This window comes from Sipha flava, unplaced genomic scaffold (assembly GCF_003268045.1).
Source record: "Sipha flava isolate LNK unplaced genomic scaffold, YSA_version1 0_pilon_pilon, whole genome shotgun sequence".
Lineage (NCBI taxonomy): Eukaryota > Metazoa > Arthropoda > Insecta > Hemiptera > Aphididae > Sipha > Sipha flava.
In genome coordinates, this window is record NW_020271713.1 from 7968370 (window position 1) to 7991227 (window position 22858).

Here is a 22858-nt window from a genome sequence, read left to right on the forward strand (position 1 = left end):
TTATTAGTATATAAAAAATTAATAAAATTCGTTAAATAGAATAAATCGTTATTTGGACAAAAATGTATTCAATTATAATCGTTAGTAAAAATGTAAATTTAAATATAGCTACATTAATAAATGATGAGTGCATACATGCATTGTTTTAATTACTTAATTTATTAAGTTATTGTTATAAATTAACATTTTTATTATTTTCTAGTGCGTAGGCAATAAACCGTGTAATTTATTTTATTCGACAAACGTGGAACGCACATTTAATGCAGCTAAGTATTTAAAGCTATTTTATGGAACATAAAATTAATCATAAATTCAATTGTTTGCCTGGGAGTTCTTATTTATTTTATTTAATAATCTTAAAACTTATTGATAGAATCGAGTGTTCATCACTTGAATAATCCCGGTGGTTGTAAATTGGTCAGAATACCTTTGATAAGTTATTAGTTGTGTAAGTTTCTTGAAATATGTGGCATAAAAAAATGTATTCTTGCTGCAGTATGACAAACCCTAAACAATATTTTTTTTTTTTTTTTTATATAATGACATTATTTTTCATGTGATGGATATATTTGTATATTAAAATAAACGTTTAATTTATTTCAAGACTATGTATTGTATTATGTAGTACATTACACAAATATTTTATCTGCAAATATTATAGATACATTAAATTTTAACCATGTACAACTTATTTAAAAATATAACTATAATTTTATCTTAAAAGTGAAGTGGTACTACCTTTTCTTATGACATAATATATATTATTTTAAGTTATCATGGAGTATGAATACACGTTAGAATTAAAATGTGAAATATTTTTGTAAGGTGTTTTTGTGCAAATTATATATGACGCGTTAGAATTTTAATAAATAAAATAATTTAAAAGAAAATAGTTGATATCCGAGCAGAGTTACCATGCATTTACATACATATTACAATATCTATTTTTATTTGTGCAATATGAACTACAAATTCACTACTACGTACAAAACAGTATTAATAGTAGGTTAAAATACCTATAAAAAATAAAAATAAAAATAAAAAACCTAACAATAATTATACGCGTTAATGCTTTTTAAATTTTTACTTCAATAATTTGGCCATACAAAAAATGTACATTATTTGGATAAACTTTATTTTTAAAAATTGTTTGAATAAAATTCGAGAAACATCTGGATGTTTTTCTTTCAAATTTAATATTATTTTTTTCACCACTATTTTATCTCTTAGCATTCTTGCAATAATTTTTTCTATACATCAATTGTTAGACCTCATGGTTCAATGGTTTCTTTTATTTTCATTTCTTTTTTATTTTCAATTTTTTTCCATAGTATCAAATTCTTATTATATTCTAACCCCATTCAATCGTTTTTTATCACTAATTCATCACTGGCATACAAAAGTATATATTCTACCAATTATTTTCATTGGTATGTAGAATTTTAAATCTTTCATTATGTATTCAACCGCACATTTAAAAAACTTGTTTTAGGTATCTTTTCTGCAAGTGTTAATTTATTTAATTAATTTAATATTAAATGATTTCGTACTCATAATTATTTATTTTTAAATAACAACATCATTTATGATCGCTCTATACTTTCAATGATATTTCTATATTTTCTAATATTTAAAATTAACGTTTGATCGTTGTTAAAAATATCAAAAACTGATAGTTCTATAGATCTATGAGACATTAAATTACCTATAGGAAAACTAAAAAATAAATAAAGTAGGTAACAAATTTCTTGTTATTATAAACGAGAAATGAACAAAATAAGTAGTAATCGAAATAATTTTCAAATTAAATTTGGTTTAAATTTAGTTATTCAAAAAATAATTCAGTCGTTTTACCTTAAAAAGATTCATCAATGAGTACATACGAATTTTATACATTTTATACGATAAATAAACAATTTATTATCAGAGGAACATTTTCATTATAATTCAAACACACCACAATCTACCAAAGCAATGTTTCGTTCACAAATAGTTATATTGTTTACTCTGTGTGCATGTTTTATTTAAACGCAATTCCCTATTCTAAACTAACGATGTATACGACTATGTATGAATACATTTTATAATTTGAAGTAAAATTATTCTGTTTCTAAGAACTCTGCAATTTTATTTAACTTTTGTCTTACTTTATTTTTATTTTCCACTAGCTGGCCCGACAAACGTTGTCCTGTCTTAATTATGAATATTGAATTCGAATTGGTATAACTACGAGTAATAAAAAAAATATATTTCAAATAAAGTGTTTATTATTCTAATGGTTTATGATGTACAAAATTCTTAGTTTTTTTCTTGCGCGTATATTAATAGTTTTGTTGGTATTCCGACACGGGAACAGGGGTGTAGTGGTCTGAAAAGTAAATTTAGCTTACACAAAATCCAATTCAGAAAGTATGATAAAATATTATCTAAATGAAATATTTATTTTATATACTACCTATATGCACCCATTAGTTAATTGATTTGATAAAATTAAAGCCATAAAGATTATTGATGTCTTTAGACAGCTTTATTTGTATTATTACATGATCTTTGTAATTTTGAACAATATTTGAGAAAACCTTCTCAATGAGTTCGGTCTTAGTTTCAATATAGTGACAATAATTGGTAAGAAATATGATGTATCCAGACGATGAGTCAACAGGTATTTTTCCATTACCAATATTGAGCAATTGCTTGGAAAAAATTTCTCCAGATTGGTCGTTTTGCAATTCGACTTGCATGTTCAATGAACATTGTTCATATTTAGCGTTTTCAACGTTTTTCCATAAAATTAATGACTTTAAACATACGTTAAGTTCGTCGGCTGTCGTTGACCGTGGTATAACTGGTTGTGTTTGGCGAAAATCACCTGCCAATAAAAACATTGCACCACCAAACCGATTTTGGCTCATTCGTAAATCTTGCAACGTATGGTCTAATGCTTCCAAAGATTTTCGTGTGTGCCATCGTACACGCATCCCTAACTATTAATTTGATCTGCTGCAACACTTTGGCTATCGCAGAATTTATTGAAAAGTTGTAAGTTGGTGTTTAATTTATTTGCATGTTCAACGGCAACTTGAATGCAGAATGAGCTCTTCGACCGCCTTCCAACAACGTAACTGCAATACTTGACGAAGCAAGTGCAAGTGCGATACCATTTTGCGATCGAATCATTGCCAAAATCAATGATATTAAAAATGTTTTCCCAGTCCCAACGGGTTCATCTAAGCAAAAAAATCCGCCATTTCCATCGTTCACTACTTTTATTAGCGTATCGTAGGCATATTTTTGTTGCTCATTTAAAAAGGAAACTTTTCTTAGAATAGTTTCTTTTAATGCCTCGGAATCATTTTGGGTTTCGCGTTTCAACTCTTGATTAAATGCGTCGTGCTTTGGGCAATTGGGCGTTGTCATTTTTAATTGTATTAATCCTTTGTTGGTAAGCATCAAGTACATGCCTTCAATTAAAATTAATGCTTCATTGTACATTTCTTTGTTAATTTGCAATTTTGTCTTTGATGTTCTAAGATGCTTCTGGTGTAATATAATATGTCTATATATTATATCTTCAGCCATGTGATATTTATATTGTAAGCATTTAGACAAATTATGGAAAACAATGTTCGTATATGTTTATTATTTGACGAAATCACAGTATCTTCGAGATTGTGGTCCCAATGAGTGTCATTCTCTAGCAATCCCAAACTTTGACAGGATTCTCTGTATGTATCGCACAATACACCGCCAACAGTTCACAGATGTTAGAATAATATATTAATTATTTTACATTGTTGTATATATATATATAGAAGATATAGATTATTAATGATAAAAATAAATATAACTCAATACAAATTAGGTGATTACATAAGACAGTTAAAATGACAAAACTAACATTTAAACCCGACTAGAATTTAATTTCTTCATCTTTATGAATAAACTATTAATGATTTTCATTAAGTAATTAAGTTTATTAGGATTTACCTCCTTATCTTGGTCATAATATACAACCGTATTATATTACCTTAGTTTATTCCCAAACTATAATTCGTTATTTGTCATCAAATCAATAACTCATTAAACCAACACCGAACATGCATTAAATTTATTCTGCAAAGTTATTTTTAATTTTCGTCAACATTTTCAGAACTCGACATCCAAACTAAAATACTTAATTTATAATTAAATATAATGCAAATAAATACAATAAGTAAAGATCATTATCTAAAAATAACCCCACAAACTTTTCTAAACTAAGTTTTTATTATATTCGTAATATAGTATAACAAATATATATTATAATAATTATATTTATATTTATGTGCTGTATACGCTATGCAGTTAATGAAAAATTATAATGAACAAAAATATAGTTAAAAAATATAGGCTTATGGAATAAATTATAATTTTATATTATTTATGATTTCATCTTACACAACAAATATCACTTACGCATCGGACTGGACTTAGTGTAAGAGCATTTCCTGTCCGAATACCATTAAGTGGAAACATTTAAATGCATTTAGTTACAAGAAAAGGTTAGACCATAAAATTAATAGAAGATTTGATCTATGAAAAAATGTCTATCATAGAATTATCAGTAATTAATTATACACAGGTGAATGAATATATGAAAAACAAACCTTCAGAAATGAATCTTCTTCTTTCTAGCTTTTACATTCAATTTAGGACCTTCGACGCCTCAACTACATCTTTCCACCTATCTCTGTCTTCGCTGTCTTCAATACTTATTAATTCTTCTACGATTTCCGTAAGATCCGTTTTCACTCTGTCCGCCCATCTTTGTCTTGGTTGACCCCCTAGGTCTTTTACCATTTAATCTTCCAGTAAATATATTTTTTGCAAGTCCTTTCGATCTCCAAATATGATCCACCCATTCTAACATTTTACTTTTTAGATACGAACTTATATGGGTTTTTTAAATATTTGGTACATATCTTGGTTAGTTCTTCTTTTATATTCACCATTCTCAATTACAGGGCCATAGATTCGGCGTAGAATATTTCTTTCATCGGTCATAAAAAGCTGGAATATAAATATTCTTTTGACTTCTTAGACAATAATTTTGATTTAAACAATTTCGAAAGTGCATAATATCCCTTGTTCCCTGATACAATTCTCAATTTTATTTCGTTGTGTATATTGTTACGGTTGCTTATATTAGTTCCTAGATACTTGAAATCTTTTACTTGTTAGAAAAAATATCCATCCACTAGCATATAATCCAGAGTTCTCTCTTCTCTTGATACTACTAGGTATTTGGTCTTTTAATGATTGACTTTTAATCCCGTCGGTTCCGCTGCTTTAATTAAGTCTGCGGCCCTCTTTTCCACATCAATTCGAGAACTACCAATTATTACAATATCATCTGCGTATGCTAACATAGTGTTCTGTCCCAGAATTTCCATATTTTGTCTAGCAGGAAGAGATCTTATTACTTTTTCTAAAGCCAAATTGAAAAGTACTGGAGAAAGCGCATCTCCCTGTCTTAGGCCAACCCTAACTATGTGGTTATTACCGTTTCGATTGATTTATTTTTGATTTCAATTTCCCGTGTGAAATGACTCCTAGCTATGATTCCATAAGTAATCATAACAAAATAATTCAACTTATCCACGGATGTAGTTTTGATGTTCATATGAACTTGATATTGCTATTGTCTTCCTACGTGGGAAGCGACAGCTCAGTGGTTTTTGGTTTCCTAACAGTATTTTTTTTACAAAGACGGGTTGTTGGCCTGTCGCTTAACCCTCAACCTGGAGGACTAGTTAGACCCTCCCAACCATTTAAAGTCAGCAGAGAATGGCTACTGCAATGCACCAAGTACATTTGGCGATAGGAGTGCCACTTTCCCAACGCTAGACTTCAGAAATGAATACACTACTTTTTCGGGATGAAAAAAATGGATGAAAGAAACCATTATTTTAAATAAAACTGTTGAGACAAAGCTTTTGCAATGCTTTCTTTTTTAGTTTGATTATTTTTTATGAATGAAGAAACTTTAACTTCTTTTGAAATATCGACCTCACAAAAATAATGGACATCGTTAAAAGTTATGTTTTCCCACCACACCGTGGGTTAACAACAATAAAAACAAATGCATTCGGAATTAATAAAATCACTTACAATAAGAATAAATATTTTCCAATTTATTTGTAACATTTTCTTCATTTTGTTGACATTTTCCCATCACAACATTAGTAGTTTTTAAAACTACCCAAGTCAATGCAACTGATTAACATTTAAATATTATTAATGATTTATCATACTGATAATATATTTTCTTGATATAAATTATCCATCATATATATAAAAATATATACATATAAAGTGGACGAAGAAGGAAGTAAATACCTTATTCGAAGATAAATTAAAAGAATCAAGTTCAAAATTCAATTATATTTTGAGGAATGACTTGAATAAATATATTATTTTATTTTCTTATAGCACACAGCACACACAATTTTGATATATTGTATGTACATATTTTGAAAGCGATAAGTGAAAAATCTAATCACTAAAAAAAAAAAGTCATAATTAAAACGACGTGAAAGGTATCGAATATCAGTAATTGTGTAATGTGTAAATTAAACAATTTAAAACAGTTTTCATGTTTTATTTATTTGTTATGGCACTCGTGTCAAAAAAAAAAAAAAAAAAAAAACGAAATTAATTAATATGGTTACATTTTTATTGAATATTGATGAAAATAAGAGAAAATATAAAAGAAAATTGTGTAAGAATTGGGTTACTAGATGTAAACAAATATTCAAATGTTAATTTAATTTATGAATTAATACCAATGAACCTAGAGACAAATGTATACAAAGTTAACACTTACGTGGTGATAACAAGGGACATATGATTGTTATCGATCGATCAAACATATTGTACGAGTGTCCACACATATTACGATTTGTCGTACGGTGGTACTTTATCTGTAGTATTTGATTCAGACTTCAGCAGAACAGCCACAGCAGAATTAAAAGGAAAGGACCAACCTACTAGGATCTAATTAGGGGGTATATGCATTTTAATTGACAACAACTTGACAATTATATTATTTACATCAAATATATAAAATTTAGATATTTTTTTATATTGAGTTTGAAATTAAATTAAATATGTACAATATTTAGTATCAATGTTCAACTGTTGTATTCATAAAATTATCGTATAAACGCAGTGTTTTCAAACACCGTTTAGCCCATCCTCATTTAAAACAACGTAAAATTTAAATTTTAGCGTTTTTATTATTTCAGTGTTCGTCCGCAAAAACGCTGGCTAGTTGGCGTTTTCCTTCGCGGATGGAACTGCGACGAATTACAACCCACTATGCAATCTAAATTACAAAACGTTGCTGCTATGTTAAGTTTCAATCACAATAAAATATTATTAAGTTATAATAATGCAATGTGTAATATAATTGCTCCTTAAAAATAATATCTAATATATCATCAAGTATCATTATATATATATAACATTATTGAAATCTTAAAAGTTTTAAATTTATGCAATGTTAAAAATTAATATTCATTCCATGTTCAATTATGGTTGTATTGAAATAATCTTGTTTACTCGTTAACACGCAGCTGTACTTGGCAATTATAATATTATCACTTTATTTATAATCTTACAAATATCCCTAAATAGTTATATCCCATTGTTTGTCAACAACCTAGTTCAACTTTTGAACTAGTTCGACTAAGGAAACGATAAGTCTCATTTTTAGGGATTTAAATTTAATTTTTAGGCTATGCTAGATTCGCCCGAAGTTCGTCAAACGCGCGTTCACGATTACTTAACAATTTCTATTGGGTGTAAATATGATACGCGCGTTCAGCGCAGCAATAAGGCGAGTAGATTGTCTTCACGCGTTAGTAAATGTCGTCAAGCCCGGATTAAGGGAGGGGGGCAAGGGGGGAGCATCCATAGGAATCATGTATATAAAGATCTCATAGTCTTCTCTGCTTGAAATTTGTGGTGATTTGTTCTTTTTATATTACAAATGAGAATATTTTAATTTAAATTTTTTTTCTTGTATGAACTAACGGGTGTTGGGACCCGTTACCCGCCTACCGTGTTCACCATCATGAGCACGGTAAGTGGGGGCACATGGCCAGATCTGTGTGTTTAGGGAAAAAAATATATTTTGTTATCATCGTGTTTAAAATACAACCTTAGAAGCATTTGCTACACAAAAAACGCAAATAAAAAGTGATGGAAGTGTTTCGCTACACTGTGTATGCTTTACGTAATTATTATTGCGGCGACATGAAAACTGTGATCAGTTCATGTCCGTCAGTAGTACAAAATGGATGTGATTACAATGTATAATTCGATTGAAGATGAAGCCGACAACGAGCTTTAATTACTGGTACGTTTTTATTTAGCGAGGGAAGCGGTAGAATGCACGGTGAACGAAATATGGAAAGCTGCATCGATAACGTTATTCAGAGACACTTGATTGATAATGAAACCGGATTCCTGGTTTATTCATATATTTATAATTCATTGAAAAAAAGACGAATTTTAAAATATTAAAATCTATTGTTCGGTGGTCCGTGTCAAGCGAATGTTCCTCTTCCGGTAACGGTGACCTGATTGACGCTGGTGAAATATTCATAAACATAAAATACGTGGTTTCTTACTGCCACGCATTCGCGATTGCATTGTGCGCGACCGCGCAAAAGTTGAAACGCCAAAAAACGGTGTTTGTGATTATAAATAATTCGCGGGCTACAAACATGCAGCAGTAGCCACGAGGGCAACATTTGCGCGAAACGCATTGCGTGACTATATTATTAATATAATATAAAAACTTATGTTTTATGATAAAATTTATTTGTTTTTTTTAAATTATGTTTCGATGTCAATTGGCCGCGTGATCTGAACAAAAGCGTTAAAACAACCCAATCTGCTCCGTTATCTCAAGATTTCTGTAAATGATTTTACTTGTTTATATTTACTTTACAATCAGCTTCTTCGTTTTACGACATTTCAACTTTTGCGTGATCGCGCGGACGCGCATCGCTCAAAACGGGTTCATAGGTTTCGCGCGATCGTAGGAAGCCGATGATTCAACGCGTAAAAAATCGGTAACCGGACGAGCCGCGCTGGTAACGATGTACTTTCGACACGCGCCAGCCCCGTAAACCGGTATATGGTAGATAACACGCGAACTGTTGGTCGGTGTCGATTCTACGTCGCTGCTACGGAAACCGTTGGCCGGCCACCACGAACGTGCGACTCGCAAACGATTAAAACTGACCGCGATCACCATTTTTTTAATTTCTCTTATATATATATATATATAGTTATAAATCGTAACACGTGAGACAGGGAATCACGTTAGCAATTACTGCCTCCCACGCGTCACATATCGTAAGGGCCGGATTTAGGAATGTGGGGGCCCTGGGCCAACCCTTAGAAGTAGATTTTTTTCGATTACACATATCTAATAACTAAAATTCCAAATATTCACAATTTCGGTTAGGAAAAAACAACGATTTGTTTTGATGAAACAATAAAGGCGGTAAATTAATTAAAATTTATACTTGTAAGCTCGCCATTAATTTTTACGCAATTATAATATATGAATATATTGTTAGTCATTAAATATTAATAATAACATTTATTAATAAAATCTATGACAAATATCAATGATTGAACATTTTTATTCGGGTTGTGATTTGAATCTATTTTGCAAATGTCGTACTGTGTTTTATATATGGATGCAAAATAAAACCACATTTAGTGGAGCCCCCCCCCCCCTAAATCTGGCCCTGCACATCGTTTATCGTCGATCGATAACGGTACGGATCGTTCGTTGCGCTTATCCCCAGACGATCGCCCCTTCTCGACTCACCTCGCTGTCCCGGTGTCTCCGCGTCGTTACCCGGCGGGAACATGTAGTCGCGCGGCACCATATTGGCCGCCTCGTCCACGGACACATTGCGCAGCCCGTTGGGGAAACGGTCCCACGTCCACTGGCAGTGCGGGTCCAACGTGCACGTGTCGTCCACGTACGACTTGATGCGCTGCATGGTCAGCAGGCTCATGTCGCCACTTGTCGGCGACGCGGCCGCAGCGGGCGTGCTGGCCACGGCGTACAGCAGCATCAGCGGCAGCAGCACCGGCGGCGCGGCCGCTGCGGTTCGGGTGGACGGTCGCGTTTTGTACGTGCTCGTCATCGTTGTCGTGTCCGCCGCACGTCTTATCACGCATCGAATGGTGGACGGTCGACCATCTGTGGACAATACGTGGTCACGTCATATGATTGTATGATGGACTACGGGTTCCAATGGAAAAAAAGTAAATACCGTTCAATGTGATGTAGGTAAAAAAATACATGCCCTTAAAATTATTTTTAACATTTATTTTTTTGTTTTCGAAATCATCGATTGTTGTTCGTCGGCTACTCGTATATATTTTTCTATCCTTTAAATTGTTTCCGAAATATGGAAATACAATTTGGACAGGTCGACAGCCGGTGTCACATTTTTCCGGTACAATCAGTAATAATAATACAGTAAAAAGTAAAAATAGAAGTCAGAATTGTTGCTAATGTGCGTGCTTGTAAAGTGACGGTTGAGACGAATACAATGATTACGAGTAATTTCAGAAATATATGTTTATAAAATGTAAAGGAAAATGCCTTTAAAACTTAAAAATATTTCAGTATTTAATTTCTTTTTTTCAGTACTTACTACTAAGTGTAAAACAATTTTTTTGTTTAAAAAGCAATGTTCAAGTACATTCGGAAAAAAGTATAATTTTCATTGAAAGTTGCACTCAACTCATATCATAATTATTCTCAATAATCAAGCGATGGTGAGGGATGCTTAAGATGGTGACTTAGTCCTCCGAACGTGTTTGATCCCCTAAAGAAAAATAATTAAATGCATATCCTATTATAATTCTCATGCGCTACTAGATGACCATAATCTTCTTTTCATCAGCCACCGAGTGTCTTTTGTGTGTACGGCGGGAACTAAACAAAGATAATTTTTTTCTCGATCTAACGTCACTGTTTTTGATAATGACCACGAGTATATTCAAATAGCGTTTAATTATAATATTAATAATAGTTATTAAAAGAACATGGTCGAATCAAAATAATCGATCTGGAAAGTCATCGATCATTTTGATATAATAAGGGACAATGCTCGTGAGAAAATGTTAAAATGTTAAGATTGGACGATTATCTGTACACAACTTTGATTCCAGGAGAAATTTTTACTCTAGTTTTGTAAAAATATTTGTGTTGATATTTGTGTTGTAACTATTGTTACAAATAGTTGCGGCGTAATATTATTTTTCGTAACATCGATTTTGAATAAACATTACTCGGTAGGGTCATGCGAATGAGATGTTAAAGATTATTTGACCGAAATCAGAATAAGGAAATTTGAATTTTTTACCACGTTAAACACTGTTCTTAATTTTTTTATTTTCAACGATCAATCTATCGGAAAGTAAAAACTGAATAAAATGTTACAAGTGTAGACTTGTTTCATCAAATTGTGGATAAAAAAAAACCTTAGCAACATAATTTTATTTTTCCAAAAGTTAGAAACTGAAATTGGAGTTGAAAAGAACTTATCAAACAAAAAAACAAAAATGTAATCTTATCAAAAAGACCTGATAATTTTTACTTTTTTATTTCCAAACATTTATTGTTATATTTCTAAATACCTGTATAAAACCGATATTTATTCACATATTTATAAATATTTTTTCACATATATAAATATAAATCTCTAATAAAATAATTTATGAAGAATAAAAAATACCTGGAGATAAACAAGCCCAGTGCCGAGTTAAGATATGTAGCTTAACTAAACTAACCTAACCCGCCCCAGGGCAAATTAAAATATGCCACCATTAAGAAAATTACGATTCAAAATTATATACACCTCACTATTAATTACAGTCAGTAGCGTATTAACGGGTAGAATAGAAGTATACTATGCAAGAGCAATACATTTACAAATTAGGTACTAATATCTATATTATGTATATTTTAAATATCATATTTTTACTTATATTTAAATTTTATAATTATTAATTATACCTCACATATAAACTGAAAAAATTACCAAATATGACAAAATATAATCAGCTAGAACAATTTTTTAATTCTTATCGCCTTGTATATGCAGCGGTAGTAGACTGCGGCTTCTTCGTGGTATTTATGAACAAAATAATATGTATTATAGTTATACAGTCATACAAGAAAAATCATAATTATATAGTTTATATTTTATGTTGATCCTTAAAAATTTGCCGTCCCGGGGCGATTGTCTCCCCCTTAACCCCCGCTAAACGCGGCTTTGAACAAGCCCTATAAAATTTATAAAAAAAAAACTTCGTAATCAATTCTATAATCATGTTAATTTTTAGAGGAGTATTGAACATACTTCGAAATTTACCAAATACTATTATAGATAAAGATAATAAATTATAATTAACGACTTTAATACGACCGATATCTTCTATGATCGTAGAACGAAAGTTTTCCTCAGTTCAAGATCATATTTATTGAAAACTAGCGTTCATTATTATTAAAAAATGTATCGGAGTCATTAATTATATCCAATGTAACGATCAAGGTTGTACGATAAAAAAAGAATATGTTTTATCATATGCATGATTTCTTGTTCTTGTTCATCCCTTTGTATTGGAATACGTGAAAATGAATAAAACACAATTTGCAATGTAATCAGCAACAGCTAGTGATTATTATACAGTGCTGCGTTCGCTTGAAAACGAGCTACAAGTCTAAAACGTTTAGTTATACTATTTATTTTATAACATTTTATAAAATTAGAAAATACCTTAGGTAAACTATGTTCTTTTAAATATTTAAGTTTTCAATTTCAACTACTTAGGTAAAAATAAAAAAAAAAACGCTACATGGTACCTTAGTACCATAAGTATCATAAGTTTTGAGTTGTGACAGTATTATTCTGGGTGCGCAATAAGCTCATTAAAAAATTCAGTATAATTCAGTTATTCAACTCCGTGTCTTAGTACCTTTGTATTTGCTACCACTTTTAATTGTTCAATTTATGATTTAATACAAAATTAATTTTATTTTAATTGTTTAATGAATCATATTTATGCATTATCAAACTTATTTCGATTTTAGTGTATCCGAATAATTTACTTAGAATATTTTGCATAATTCATGCGTCCTTAAATTGAAACATATATTATTTTGAGTACTAATTATCACATACGTTCGTATGCAGTAATTTGCAACCGTGCCTTAAGTAAATTTATTCAGAATTTTAAAAATTTAATGATCTTTGTTTTATTGTCATAGTAGTAGATATATTAGAAATAATATTACCATTCAATTTTGTCGTGTGTAAATCTTCATCGTGTATAAAACGTTGTCCGTAAATGATAATTATTATTATTAAATATCGTGTTTGCGATGATCCCTATTATGTTGTATTATAATTTTATAATTTTTTTTTTTTTTTACTTTTTGTGCATACTAATTATTGCAATATGAATTTTTTTGAGTTTGTGCTGATCGCTACAATTTTTATTTCCAGTGACAGCGCTAGAATTTGCAAGGCCCTGGTCAAAATTAATGTTTAGTCCATTTCTATTAATAAAATATTTTAAGTTCAGTTAAATCTGAGCACAGTTAAAAACTATTTCAGAATCGCAGGGCCTTAATTATAATTTAAGGCGTGGGACCCTGGCCAACTGCCCCTATCCTCCCCTTCACACAGTCCCTGGTTACTCCAATTTTTAACCTTTTTACTATTTTTGAGTCTTACGCTTACCTCCTAATATGTAGTTATATTTTTGAAGTTGTTATATTGTGAATTTTCAGTATTTGTGCATATTTTCATTTAAGAATAGGGAATTACGACTGGGCAGTTTCCTCTCAACAAGATTATTTTATTAAACATTATATTTTTATATAATTATTTATTATTATAATTAATTTGACCCAAAAGGGTTGTATTATATTCATGATTACATTTACAATGTTGTAAAGTATTTGAATAAAAATAATCAAATAATTGTTTAAGTATTTGAACGGTATTTTAAATTTTTTTTTTTTTTGATTTCTTATCATATTTTTAAACGTGGCTTGGACGACGAGACGATCGCACCCTCTACTAATATTTACAAAAAGAAGATAATTTTTATTGTAATAATAGTTTAACTATTAATAATTTATTAAAATTAAAATACTAAATTAGTCATTTTCAAATAATCAAAATAATCAATTTATAAATGTCGTCGATCGCAGCGTTTAACATAAGTATGCTATAAGTATGAACGCGTATCGTACGCCGCACGCGTGTCTACCTATCACTGCTGAGTGCAGAGCGACAGACACCGCCCGTCGCTTTCGGACGAAAATTGTCGTCGCACAGGCTACTTTATTCGATATTGTATTTATCGTGTTAAAGCGTATGGACGATACACCGCGTCGTCCAAACATATCAAATACCGATGATAATTTTTGCCGAACTAATCTGAACAGTGTACCCACGGATTACGGTTTACGATTATGAGATGAGCAATTTTATTGTTGTCGATCATGTGAGTGTCTTACTGATTCGCGTGCGTTTTAAACCGCGATCGTACGCTAGCATTTGGACAATAATAAAATAATAATATCAAAAATAAATTGTACAGGAACAAACAGAAACTGTTTTATATCGTCGCATTCTCTTCATCAGTAACCACGAGCCGCCGCTGGATATACACGTATATACATTGTTACCGAGTACTGTGACTAGATTGCGTAGGTTGCACATAATACCGGCTATACGAATTGATAACTGTATTTTATTTTTGTTTTTCGTAATTTAATATACGAAAGACGAAAATATAGTTATTAATACCTACTTAAGTGGTTTAGAGGGGCATTCTGGTTATTGGCTAATGGCTTATTGCTCACTATTTACTAGGAAAATGTCAATGATTATTATTATTTATGACGATGGCTCGTGAGTGTACGAAACGTCAAAATAATATAGTCTGTATTAGTTTATTTTTCACTATTCGTATTCGTAATCGTGATTTGCGTTTAGTCTTTAGTGTTATTACATGTTATTAATCTAACTATTGACAAATGTACCTACACGTGCACACTACGAAATTTATTAAGTTACTATTTGCTATTTTCATATTTGAAATCAATTTCAATTGTTTTAAATTTAAAAATTAGTGATCTTGATACTCCCATCGAAATAGATCAATCTACAGAGTTAGGAGTATCAAGCTTACCTTGGCCAAATATTGAAAATGTTTTAAAGTTATTAAGGCCATTGAGGATAATTTTTTTTATTAGAAATTGCAAGTGAAGTGCCTTAGTTGTACTGATACGAAGTGTTACAAGATGGATTCATGTTATAACTCTAATTTAAGTAAATATTTATACTTCAGTACATTTTTTTTTTTAATGCGTATAAAATATATCCTATAAATAGATAAATAGATAACCTATAAAATAATCTATAAAAATGTAAACCGAGTTGATCTTAAATTTTACACCGAATTTTTAACCAAATGTTTGAAGATTAATAAGTAAAGCGTATGTTTACCAACTCCAACTCCAACTCCAACAACCGACTTGATAGCTACACCAAAGCAAATTAGAAATTTTAAGCATAAAGTTTTTGTGTAATAAATATTTAAAAACAGAACAATTCGTAAATTTTGATTTTTATCAGTGAAACAAAATATACATTAAAACGTTATTGCTTTGTTCTTGTACCTAAATGAACTATTTGTAGAGATTACAATATCCCGTAAATTATCGATATTATATAATAAGGTTTCATTGATGTTTTTATTACTACGATTAATTTATTAATTTTTTAGCTTCACTAAGACTATATCAGTTATACGTTTTAATTTAAGATTTATACTTAAAAAATTTCAAATTTAGAAGCATGTTTCACGGATTGATTATTTACACTAGGTGGTTAAATAACGATAGAAATAAGTTATCGATTTTATGGGTTTTAAACCCATAAAACATAACTTTAATCTTTAATTATTATATTTAAATAAATATAGGCGCTTGATAAATGTAACGTTATTATAATAAATTGTTTTTAGTTGTTCTTTAAAAATATAGATAAGTGGTATGCAAATAAAAATTAATGGCATTAGTATATCTATATGTTTAAAGTAATTAGTAACTACGATGACTTTTCTAACATAAACTAATGAAAAATCATTGTTTCTCACCACTAGTTAATTATTTATATTGTATTAAATAGCTTATTTGTGGATAATTTATCTTCCACAAATATATTTAAGAGTTGAGGAACATTGTAAACTTTTTGGAACAATATAGAGTTATTCTAACGATTATTTTTTTTGATTATCTTTTTTCTTCACACTTTCATATGAACTATCATATATGTTATGAACGATTTCCGAAACACACTACACAAGAATGTCTTTGATCTGGTGTAAATTATTCTATGTATATTTAAATGGTTCTCCCAAATTTCACACTTAGACGGCTTTTATTTGGTGTAAATTTTCCTACATAGAAGTATGTTTAGCTTTTAAATAAATATTTTATACTGTACATATTATAAACATTATAATATATTTTATATTGTATTTACGAGTATATTATAACAATTGATCATTTAGCTTAAATATGTTCAAGTTAGAAATTCAATCGCACAGTTGATTAGTCACATTAAATTTGTTGCTCGAGTTAGCAAGTTAATAAAGTTGGACATGTAGTAATAGAAATGTAAATTAATCGCCTCAAAAGTTGAAAGAAATTTAATAATTATTACTAATAAAAATAAGTATTTTTTACTTTTTTGTAGAAGTGGATGATTATAAATACTTTTATTTATAATACTGAAATATGGTATAATTATAATACTGTCATATTTTAATTAATATTATAATCATTATTTATCATACATAATTTTAAAAAATATAAAATCTTGACCAAAATGGTTTGTGTACGGTATGTTGATCCGATTTTCAACACGAAACGACATTGTACATTGTAGATCTTTTATACTATAAAACTATATAGATTAAATAGTTGATAAAAATTTAGAAAAATAAACATGAGTTATAATATTACCTACGAGTATTGACTAGTATAAATACAAACAACGCCACAGTATACATTGTAGAAATATACAACGTCAACGGTTATCCTACATTAAACTGCTTAAAAATTGGCAGTGTCTACTAACTTTTAATACGAACTTGAATTATACATTTCTCCGACTAACTTTTAATTAACTTGGTTAAAAATGATAAAAGTTTTTAAAATTGACTTAAATCCGCACTTTCTTGTTATTTTATTATAACTAACTTTTGTAAATTGTAAATTTAATAAAATTACTAACAAAGAACAAAAAACAATTCCCAAATTTACTAATTTCTCATTGCCATATTATTAACAATGTACCTGAATTTTAATCAAATACAAATCGTACAACTAGAAAATTTAAGTTAATCTAGAATATTGTAGTTATAAAAACAAGTTTTAGAAAATACTTAATCATTAAAGAATAAACCATAAAAAGTAAAAATTTGATATCAGTAAAAAAAATCACATTTCTAGATAGATGATATCAATTTAATATAGTCAAAATTCCATCAAATATTATTTTAAACTCATTGTTTAATTGAATGGTTATTTAGTTATAGACGATAAGAAACGATCAATTTTTCAATATTTCAAATTGCATAACCTTAACAAAAATGTAGATACTAACCAGGCTATATTGTATGGACTTTAAAAAACCAAATAATGTAGTTTAAAGTCGGCTTTGCATCCGATTTTCATACCAAAAAAATACGATATTACTGATTTCATTATAATAAATTAAGAAACTGGCCAAACGAAGATAAAAATAAACTCCAAAACAGGAAAATATATGCAGTAAAAATCGAAACATTTCTGAAGTACTAACTGTGTCGAATTATCTAAAATTTGGCACGAAAATTTCCTGTCTAGATTTACTAATTCACTACACGAAGAAGATAATTACATAAATAAAACAAATAAATATTGTAATAACAATAAATAACTCATAATACGTAGCTCATAATATACTACATTTAAAATGCAAACTACACATAATGAGTTTTTTATTGTACGTATAACAAACATATAAAATAATAAACAATGCTAAACATGATCGCGCATTTTCGTTCGACTTATGTAAATTATATCAACAAGAAATAGTTTTTATAATTTGTTAATGCACTCCGTTTAATATAATATATTATTAATATTAATCATTTTGAATGCATATAAATTACACGAATTTCATTAAAGTATTTCAAAACTATAAAATATCCAACAAACACTGTTGTGTATTCACTCAGTAAACAATTCAAATCACTTCAATAATTTTATAATAAGAAATTTTATTTTAAGTGAGATATTGAATATTCGATAATAAATAAATATTACGAGTATAATACTTTACTTTAGGATCGTAATTATCTTTTTGTGCATTTGACAATACACCGCGTGGCGAGCTACTTCCTGTTCCTAGATGGGTGACCCATCACCTAAGAATTTAATGATCATACACGACATGTCTAACTTATCGACTAACTGATAAAAAAAAATACAATCACCCCCGACACAGGAAATTACCGAAGCTGCCACAGGTCAAATGCAAAAAAAAAACAAATAATGTCATAAACAACGGTGTAATGACAAAAAATAATTTATTAAGTCGGTAATTCATTTTATCGGTTATTTTAACAGTTACAGTATAGGGTTTTGTTTACGAATCAGCAGTTTACTAACCCTGTACAATATTCAAAAACATTTATGGTATTTCTTTGAAAAAATAAATGTCCTCCAACGTATAATAAAACTTGTTTCTGGTTTTTTTTTAATTAAAAAATTATTTTTAGCTTTGGTCATATATGCAGGTGGTCGGTTTAATTTCATTATGATATACTGTTTTTAGTACGTTTTTAACTGAACGAATAATTATTTTAGTGTAAATTATAAGTACCTTTAAAATTATGTTTGATAAATTAAACAAATATATATTATATTTAACCTACTAGGATATCAGAGCTCGACTAAGCGAAATTAAAGAAGGGGGACTCTATTTACTTTAAAAAAAAGAGTGTCCGCAAAACGTATTTAGCGTTATAATTATAACGTAATAATAGTAGGAGGACGCTAAAATTTCTTAAAATCAGTTGGGGTACTCCATCCTTCTTCGTTCCCCCTTTAGTTGAGCATTATATTATATCGAATCAAAATATAACTTTTTTTGTTACAATGCAATTTGGTTTCGAGACACATTTAAATATAAACTTTTCATTTTCATGATATAATGCTTCGAAAGAAACATACAGATATTGTATCATACATAGTTCATATGTTTGTCAAGTACTAAAATACTAAATAAAGGAAAATGTAAGATAAAAAAACAATTTAAACAAATTAATTGATAAGTAAATGTTTTGTTATGTTATGTTTTCGACATAACTATAACAAAATAGCATTATAGAATCTTTTGCCACAATAGTGACTAAATTAATTAATTGTTAAAAATGAATTTTTAGTACCTGGTACCTAGACATAAACATCCAATTATTATAAAATGGTAACTGAATAAACCAAATGTAGTTTCTGAGATTTTTCATAAATTAATATCTAATAAAATCATTAGACTTTTAAAGCATATAATATTATAAGGGAGGCAGAATAATATGAATCGACCAACTCCACGAAGATTACTGAAATTAAATAGGTCACCATGTTTTTATATTTTGTAAGCTTGCCAAATATTCCTTTCTTAAAAATATAACTAATTCATTTATTAAGATAATAATTAATACAACAACCTATGTATTGTGTATTTTAAATTTATTTTCTATCCATATAACGTTAAAATAAATGTTTGGTATTTAAAAATTACTCACCTTATTTATTGTGGCACTAATAGAGAACAACGTTAGAATAATTTATTTTTTATAATCCCGAATTTTTGTGATATTATGTTAAATAAATTTTAAATTATTAAAATGTAATAAATTTACTAATGCCCAACTCGAAAATGTTTTGTATAATTCATTCTACCCAAATGTATGATTTGTGTTAAAAAAAACTATTTTATTTGAGGAATTACTGGAATCACATAAAAATGCAATACTTATACAGAATCAAATAATTAAAGAGATAACATTAAAGGGATTCTACTGTATATTTAATACAAATAGTATGTAATTTATTAAAGATGATTTTGCCAAAACGTTGCAAATTTACATACCTAAAGTTTTAAAAGTTAAGCTTATAGACTACATTCAGACAAAACTGATGTGTTCCGATTGTACGAATTTTAAATAATAAAAAAAAGTTTATTATTTAAATAATTAAAAATATTATTATCTCTTGGACTTCTAAACTAGATTAATCTTAATTTCAAATAAATATATAGTTCTTATCTTATTAAATATAAAATTGTATTAACGTAATTTTGTCAAATACTGTTGTATTATTTAATAAAATTATAAAAATTCATAAAATTAATTTTAGTACAACTCAATAATGTCAAATGTTATTTTAAACCGTTTTTTGAAGAATACTTAGTGTATAACACTAAACTACATTTTACATCTCAATATTTAAAAAGGCAATATTATTTAAAATGGAAATCAAATTTACTGCAATCAAACAGTGACTGTTATAAATTTAAAATATATTCATGATATGTAAAAGTATTCTTTAAAGTCTTAATACAATTATTATGCGTCTTGATTCACTTAAATTTCATGTACTAATTAAAATTAAATTATCTTCTTTCTTAAAATAATTTTTGTAGATACAAAAATGTACATACATTTAAGTAATTAATTAATTAATAATGAGAGTTATTAATTGATTATCAATGAAGTTATATTTTAAGTTTAAACCCCAAATATAATAAATCGATTACCTACTATAATAATAGAAAATTTTAATTCAATAATTATAAATAGGTACTATTTTGAACTTTTCAAATCTTTTCGACCAAATTTATACCGTAAACAGTAAATGTATTTATCTTATTTCACGATTTTATTTTTTTAATTCCATGCTCAAATTATATTCTAGTGTATGTTATTTTTATAAAAGATCATTTTTTTTTAACTTTTTTATTTGCAAATCTCATATCCTTATGATTATATTTCATAGAGTATATTAGTCACGGAAGCAATTATTTATAAAATATAAATAATTTTTTTTTTTTTTCTATAAAATATAAAATTTAAAAATAACAAAGACTAAGGAGTATATTTTTTATATACGATAAGTTTCTAATAAAATTACAGTTAACTTGATTTAAGATGTTTAGGTTGAATATTGTAACCTTCAAGTACACGAAAGTTTGACAAATTAACATTAATAGTGATTTTTTAAGTAACAGTTTTTCTTAATTTTTCAGTTTACTTTTAAGTTTACAGTGATAGTTAATTATTTAATAGGATGGAGTATACCTATTACTATCATACGAATCTGATCAAAATGCATTAAAATTTAAACAACCATTGGCTACCATTCAAAATAAAGTATTTTAGCTTTTAATGCTTATCGATTATCAATCCATTCAAAAAGTTTTAATTTATTGAAGATTAATATTTTGCAATAATGACCATCATTTTGCTTTTTACTATATTATATGTTTCTCACGTAACCTTTGCCTGCGTTTCTATAGAAACGCTTTAAGTAATTGATGTAAAAATCAAAAGCCTGGCTTATTTTCTAAGAAAAAAATTCTTTTCTTATAAAGAAAAAAAATAAATATGAGTTGAATTTTCTCATGAAAAACTTCTATATTTAACATTTTAAATAGCAATATACAATAAACTGTATATTTTTAAATGCTATCAATGATTTTTCAACGATACTTTACAGAATTTCAGCTTAAAAATATGAACACAATTATTACTTTAATTATTCTCGTGCATGAATCTATTGTTAATAAAAATTATTTAAAAACCTTTTACTGTGCACACATCAGTGCAATTATTTATAATAATTATTACGAACATTTCTATAGGAATAGTTCGGGTCAAAAACTGTTAAAAAACTTTTTATGCACACGATTAGACAAGATATGGAAGTTGTTTTAATGTTTTACGGGTAAAGCGAAAATAAATGCTATAAATACAAAAGTAAAAGAACTAGCAGCTTCCTTTACTTTAAAATATTCATGTTTGATATTCTTTTTTTGTAAAACTAGTAATAAACAAGTACAATTTATAGTAATAAAATTGATTTTTGTTCAACATTTTTCAAATTTGTGATGTTGCTTAGCTCCATACATTATCTAAATGCCGCATCTACGTACAAAAGAAAATATATTTAAATTAAAATATAAATTAATTATGGTTTATATGAGTTAAGTTCAGATTTTTTTTATTTATTTTTTTTAGGTATTACTCATATAAATTAATTAATTCTCGGAAACCATGAACGACATCAATTCCCACTAGCAATAAATCATATACTCTGAAATCAAGATAAAGATAAAAGCGACTGGTAAAAAATTTAGCCACTGCATGGCAAGAATCGAAAAAAACATTTTTTCTTTTGAATCCTATGTCATAGCAAGACAAAAAAAAAAATTTGCTAAATACTTGCTACGAGTGTACGTTTTTTATTGTTGTTCGTACCTATATTTATTTGAATACACATGAAAGCAATCAATAATCTCTGCATTCGAACAACTCTTTATAATTGTAACAAGCAACAAGCACTGTTATGTAATAATAAAAAAACTATTTCATATTTCATGATTGTAACTTAATTATGATATAACTACATTAAGTTGCCTTAATA

At 28.3% G+C, this 22858-nt stretch overlaps 1 protein-coding gene across 1 annotated transcript in view; it reads right to left on the bottom strand.

Moving 5' to 3' along the window:
• Nucleotides 1-22858, bottom strand: part of LOC112679270 (ALK tyrosine kinase receptor-like) — a 411089-nt gene that overhangs the window by 357735 nt on the left and 30496 nt on the right. The window contains exon 2 of the mRNA XM_025549015.1: nt 9893-10273. Within this exon, the coding sequence (XP_025404800.1) occupies nt 9893-10273 (381 nt within the window). The remainder of the gene's footprint in view (nt 1-9892; nt 10274-22858) is intronic.